The sequence below is a fragment of the Pollachius pollachius genome (assembly GCF_949987615.1).
Source record: "Pollachius pollachius genome assembly, chromosome: 13".
NCBI lineage: Eukaryota > Metazoa > Chordata > Actinopteri > Gadiformes > Gadidae > Pollachius > Pollachius pollachius.
This window is the reverse complement of record NC_136946.1, coordinates 7,367,302-7,374,669: the sequence shown is the minus strand read 5'-3', so window position 1 is coordinate 7,374,669 and position 7,368 is coordinate 7,367,302. Positions and strand designations below refer to the sequence as shown.

The 7,368-nt window shown below is 40.9% G+C and overlaps 1 protein-coding gene across 1 annotated transcript in view; it reads left to right on the top strand.

The window, feature by feature from the left end:
- Positions 1-7,368, top strand: part of LOC307085089 (CUB and sushi domain-containing protein 3-like) — a gene marked incomplete at both ends in the record, with an annotated part of 322,874 nt that overhangs the window by 165,999 nt on the left and 149,507 nt on the right. The window contains 1 exon segment of the mRNA XM_079749759.1: positions 7,041-7,153. Within this exon segment, the coding sequence (XP_079605885.1) occupies positions 7,041-7,153 (113 nt within the window).

Here is a 7,368-nt window from a genome sequence, read left to right as displayed (position 1 = left end):
TTGTGTAGCATCTTAACCTTGCTATCTTTGTTCTGTATGTTAAATGGGTTGGCCTAGCAATTGTAAGTGGTTGGCACTTGTTTCTATTAAAAAAATTTACTGTACCAACAGCGATATATTTCTCTTTCATCTGACAAATTTACTTACTAAAAGTCTGCTAAATGCCCTAAATGTAATATTGTGTAATATATATGTAACATGTGACATATTGATCGGTTAGAGTAGGCGCCAACCCATGAAAATAAATATTGTTAACATTCAAATGGGAAAAAAAAAAAAAAAAAAAAAAAATCACAAAAAAAACCAATCACGATCGCCTGAAACATATTTCTCTTTACTATTTACAATCTGTCCTGTGTAGTGTTTCATGGAAAAATAACATTGTAAGAGGATTATTTCAATTATTAAACACAATACTGAACTCCCTGTGAGCACAAATCTTTAACGTGTTCTTCTCCAAAAAAACAATACAACTTAACGTTATTTTGTGTAGGCCACAGGCAACCTTTTTGTTTGCATTTCCGTTTCCAAGCAAAGAACATGCGGTTGTGAAATAGGACAAATGGGCACAAGACTTTTTGTTTCTGTATTGGTTACCTCACCTGTCAGTCTAATCTCTCAATCTCTCTTGCTCTCTCTTGCTCGCTCTCTTGCTCTCTCTTTCTTGCGTGCATACCGAAATTCTTGTCATTTCCTGTCTGGGAATATTTCACTGAAATGATGGGATGCTTTTTGATATTGGGATTTTTCTATTTTGACCCTGTGGTAATTCCATAGTCGTTGCATTTATGATGTTCACTATCTCTCAGTTGCCATTCTGTATCTCTTTATGTATTGCCCTCACTTCTCTCCCTCTCACACGCAATATATCTCTCTCCCCCTTGCTCTCTCCCTCTCTCTCCTCACATCTCACATACATCTCACACACACACATACACACACACACACACACACACACATACACACACACATAGACACACACGCTGAATCAGATACATTACTTCCACATTATCTGTGGAAATACGTTCCAGTTTTCCTAACTGATTCACGACTTTAAATGGGTTTGAAGTTGCCCTCCCCCACTCCAGAAGATAAAGTAGACTTCAGTTATATACTTCAGTTATATTCCTCAGTGAATAATCCGATTAGATGTCCCCCGCTGCATTCCAATATCTCACACTTCCTTGCTATAAGGAATAGTTTAGAATGACTCTAAACGGGGTTGACAATCCTTAGCAAACACAAGAGATGTGTCACTTTTTGCACAAGTACAAATTATTCATACGTCTTTTGAATTTATTCATAATACGAGTGCATCGGCTCTGCCCAAAGCCCAATCGTAGTTCTCAAAATGGAGGTCTAGACCCATAATTAGAATCACTTCACAGTAAGTTTGGCATTGGGCCTGATGAACAGGGCTGTATAACAGCAGAAAAAAATGATATAATCCCCTATTTAAATTCTATGAAAAATCACTCCATTCAATATAGAGACCATAGTAAAAACGCTGTTACACCGGATAATCTATCAATTTATCCCGACATTTGCCGTCATCCCAATTTGCCTTGGGATAATTTGTTTTTAAATCACAGGAGAGCGGGGAAAGAATTTAATAACAATTGTCCTCAACCACCATATACCTGCTGTTCTCGGTGGTGGTAGCCATGGAACCGGTAGCTTTAATCAACATCATCAGGGTTGGAAATTAATACCTGCCAAATGGGGGGATAATGGTTGGCTCTGGCAGCAAAAACAACAATAAAGTCACCCACAAACATGGTCGCAGGTGTATGGTGCCAGTCATAAAAATAATATGTTTTTGACCCTAACCCTATGATTTCGTGGATGAATGTCACACACGTGGCTTAAAAGTCAACGTGATTGGCCCTATTTGTGTGAAACGGCTGTTTGATAGACAGGCGATCTCTCTCTCTCTCTCTCTCTCTCTCTCTCTCTCTCTCTCTCTCTCTCTCTCTCTCTCTCTCTCTCTCTCACTTGTTGTAAAGGGGTAAGTGGCAGGTTGAGGTTTGTTGATCCATTCGTCCAAGTCACTGGGGAAAATGTAAATTATATTTCAGACCGCCTGAATATGAAAAAGGGGAGGAATCTGCCAAAAAATCTCCCTCGAAATATCCCCCGCTATTGAAAGGCTTTTGAGATGGATCTCTATGATGGATCCTGAGAGAATATGTGTTTGATGCTCACCTTAAATCGGAGACACACATAAGCCCTTTGTGTAAGACCTTGAGCACACTAACAAATTGTCGTTTTCAAACAGTGCAGGTTAGTAGTAAGGCAGTGGGCTAGGGTGTTGTAACACCTAACTAGAAGGTTGTGGGTTATTTCCCCAATTTAAGCAACCTAACCAGTAGTTATCCTTGAGCAAGATAACCTAATCCTTATCTGTGCCTCAATGGCATGCATCTGAATTCTCTCTATTGGATAGTGTCTGCTAAAGTACTATATACTAGAATTACATTATATACAAACCGACTGCTGTATCTCAGAGATTTTTCCTAGCCTTTCGTGACGAAACATTTCCTAAGAAACACACACATCATTTTAAATGTGGGACGCTGATCTGGTCTGGCTTCCCCAGCGCCACATTTCTGTGTCAAAAGACCAATGAACAACGGCTTCCCCCCTGATGGTGAATCACTGAGCTCGGATAAAAATGGAATGTTAAATGTCACCTCTGAATCCATTTTGTCTGCTAAGATGTTGCATATTCAGGCTTCTGGTGCCCTAGTGTTCCCCCTTAAAGCTCGTAGCTATTGATGAATTATTAACCAGCCTGTAAAATACATATACTGTACCTTTAAAGCTTAATGAGACAGCCAATACATAGAAATCCATGGCTGGTTTTGCATTTTTAACACGACCGAGGCAGCCTAATATACACCTGTGAATGAGCTACTTTGCCTGTTAATTAATAAACATAGTGCCTGTAATACAGTAGTGAGTGTAGCTTTAATTCTAATTATATGGTCGCGACAAGCTTTTAGTTCCCTGTAAATATGTCATTGTAACTGTAATTAATGAATGGGCCAATCTAATGCTTACCTGTAAACATGTGACTGTACCTCTTTCAATATTAACAAGACGGCCTATTTATTACATGTAAGTATGAGGCCGGGCCTCTTTAAATCTTAACGAGGCAGACTCCAGCCTCTGTCACACCATTGTTCCCCGTGCCTTTCTGGGATAACCTTTAAGGCAACGCTGGTGATTTTACCTCTTCACACATGCAGCTACGTCCTGGAAAATGTCGTGTGCCCTTTCATACATGGCATAGCAGCGTCAGATCAGACGGGCCAAGGGACAGTCCGAAAGATGCCATTGATGCATGGGTGAAAGGGACTTTATGCTAAACTGTGAATGGGTTACTTGACCTCTTAACCATTAATGAAACCTCGTAACGATTAATGAAACATTGGACTTTGTCTTTAAATTATGTATGGGTGGCTGGGACGTGGTATATATATATATATATATATATCTATATATATATATATATATATATATATATATATATATATATATATATAGGCCTATATGTATATATATATATTCAAATATATAGTATATACATATATATATATATTTGTAGAATCCTTGATGGATATGTTCTGTTTCGTTGGCATTGTGTAATACTAACTTGTTTAAAAAGAAAACACCATATCTTTTTATTTTCGTTCCTTTTATTTGTTGTTAAAGTACTTTATCTCATTTGTAGGAATCATGGCCAACATTTTCTGCTTAGGCTAAAAAATATTAAATAATTAAACAAATATACTATATATACATATATATAAATTCTATATACTTAAGACTACTTTCAGAGGAGCCGGAAAGCCGTTAAACATTACGGTAAGTGGCCATATTGTATGTTTTTAGCTCAATAATGCATCACATAACGTCCACACAGATGGGGAAAAATTACACTCTGTATGGACACATATTATAAATAGATGTTCTGCTGCTTAAGTACTATAATGTTTTTTCCATTATACATCGCCTCTCGTGCAACCACTGAACGTAGGCTTCAAAAACAACTATTTGATGGAGAAGCGCAATTGCCTCTATTGCATCATCTTGCTCGAGGTCAAATCAGCCATGAGTGAGTAAAGATGGGCTGATGGATGAACTCTCCCTTGCTGGTTTTCCTCCCAGTCTGTCTTTTTTTTTCAAAGAGCGTCATAACTGTCAAAACTTCTACTTTGAAGCGTTAGCTTAGCGGGCGACGTGCTAGCTTCACAAAGACACCGCCACAAAGACAGGGGAAATTAAACCGTCTGAGAGAGAGCAGAGTAGGATTTGATCACTTTCTCAAACACACTGGTGGGGAACGGGGGGAGGGTTCACATGCATGGCTAACCTTCAGTGCATCCATGATTAAAATATCCATCTTGTAATATCGGAACACATTGAACAGGCATATGCCGCGCTCTTAGCGATGCACTCTGGGTAATGACGGCTCTAACAGCAGGAAGTAGATTAAGGGGTTGTATCGCTCAATCCGGAGAGAGAAAGAGGGACGACGGGGAGGGTAATAGGGAAGAGAGTTGGGCTAGGGAAGAAGGGAAGGAAATGGAGGGGGATAAGTGTATTAAAGAATAAGCAGTGTGATGGATACATTGAAAGTAAAAGCTTTTGCCGGTATGAGATGGTATACCAGCGAGAGAGGATGAGATGCTATCAAGGGGGATTCTAGTTTCAGCTTCAAGACGGATGCCTATTTTTTTGTTTTTTACCAAATACAATATTCAGAGACTTTATTCTCACTGTTACTCCACAGGGCCCTGACTCCACAAGGGTTTCATGCCAAGGCAGGGGTGCATCATCATTATATTGAAGCCTCAGCCTTTTGCTTCACCGAGATTCGTATGAATCTCATGAAGATGAACAAAGATGGAAGCAAGAAGGCCAGTAGGTGGATAAGGCCCATGAGTATTGATTTGCAACTTTGTATTGATTTACCTACCTTGTCAGCTGAATTGTCAAGGTTGGTATATTGGTGTCTCAAATGTATCATACTCTTTTTATTGACGTGCATAAGATGGATGGAAATCGAAACGGGAGAGGGGATGCAGAGTCCACACTGAGTTATATTGTCTCTCTTTATCTGTCTTTTAAAAACTCCTCTACCCACGCACACACATACACTGAGATATACAAATCTCATATTTATGACTCAAATTGAGTTGCATTCGCTATCGAACAACAGTAATGACCAAAACCAGACAGATGGACAGGTGTGTATATAATGTTTTTATATATTGGAATCATTTTTTGATTCTCCCATTTTGCATGACAAAAAAAATTATATATAAGCCGTATATAAACGTGTCTCCTCTCGCTCAGGGACACCTACAAACACCCAGACACACACACACACACACACACACACACACACACACACACACACACGTGAACGCACACTCATATTAATGGACACTGTGCAGGTGTATTGCTGTTTCAGACACTAAAGGTGTGTTGTGTGTGTGTGAGACTAAGAGCGGACATCCTGAAATCCTTAATTATCTAGGGCAGAAGGTGACCCACACATACTTAATCTCTCTCTCTCTCTCTCTCTCTCACACACACCTTTGCTGTAGCTCCGCGTGTGTCACTCTCTTCCCACACATTCTCTCACATATTTAGAGGTATAACAATATATATGAATAAGACATTCTTCAAAGCAAGGGACTCCAGCACTTCAACATCACGAAGCACCGGGCGCCATGGCAGCATTCCTCTTCCTCAGACATACATTCCTGCTAAAGTCTCTGCTTTGTCTTAACTTATCATATCATGGTGTAGCACTGGAAGTTCGCAGCACTTTGTGAATCTGTTATGTGTGAGCAACTTGGGCACTGCTCTAGCTTTTTGGCACATCGAATGATGATCCAATAAAATACTTTTGGTTTGATGTTTGGAGACATTTCGCTATACATACGGTAGTGTTTACCGTTCATACACACACACACACACACACACACACACACACACACACACACACACACACACACACACACACACACACACACACACAATCACACCCACACACACACACACACACACACACACCACATATGCATGCTAATGTTCCGCTCATCCATCTTATATCAGTATCCAAACAGATCATTAACTCCAGTGGGGGGCCACTGATCCTACCCTCCGTCCTGATGTGTTGATTGGTCCGGGCTGGGGCTGGGGGTTTGTATTCTATCTGAAACTAAATAAATAATGAGCTAATTGAATCTTATTTGGGCACCCCACGTTGCCATTCATCCAACATGCTCAAATCCAACATGCTCAGGGAGGTTGTGCTTTTAGTGTGTGTGGGTTGTTTGGCTCACATGCACATGTCTGCGTGTGTGAATGCGTAATTGTGTGAGGTAGTGTGCGTTTTTGGGTTCATATGAGTTTGTGTGTGCATGCTTGTATGTGTGTGCATGTGTATGAGTTAGTGTGCATTTTTGTTTGTTGGAGTGTGTGTGAGAGTTATTGTTGGAAGTGTTTGTATGTGAGTTAGCTAGCGTGTGTCTGTCTGTGTGTGTGTTGACCAAGTGTGCCTGTGTGTTTGTGTGAGTTAGTGTGGGAGTGTATGTGTGTGTTGACTAAATGTGCCTGTGAGTTAGTGTGTGTGTGTGTGTGTGTGTGTGTGTGTGTGTGTGGTGAAATCCTATTGGAGTGATTCATCGGGTGTCATCATGGCCTTGTCACAACACTGTCTCTCCGCTCTGCTGTATTTCATCCATTTAAAACAAGCAGGAATAAACCCCTGGGAGGGATGCCGTCGAGCAGCATCACCCTGCACGGACGCGTGCCAGCACGCACACACACACACGCACACACACGCACGCACTTTCCTTTCTTAAATGTACATAGAAACTGATTGAACACTCTCCAACCGTGTGCAACGCTCCTTTGGCTTCCACAAAGACGTGTCTTCGCCCGTGTGTATGTGTGTGTGTATCTGTGTTTACGACCCTAACTGGCTCTTTCCTGATCCCCTCTCTTCTGTTTCGTCTCAGGTTGGCAGGCAGCAACATCCCGTCGCCGATTGTCAGCAACAAGAACTGGCTCCGCCTACACTTCGTCACCGATAGCAACCACCGTTACCGTGGTTTCAGTGCGCACTACCAAGGCAAGTGTCCATACCCGGGCTACATATGGACAACATCGCATACTTTACATGCACACATAGACACACACACACAAACACACACGCATACACATTTGTTCACACGCACAAGCACAGACACGCACACACACACACAAACTAATGCATCTGTTTTTTGTTGATACATCTTTGCAGTTGTATTGGCTTCTTTGGCTATACATTTTCTTGTGCACTTTCTA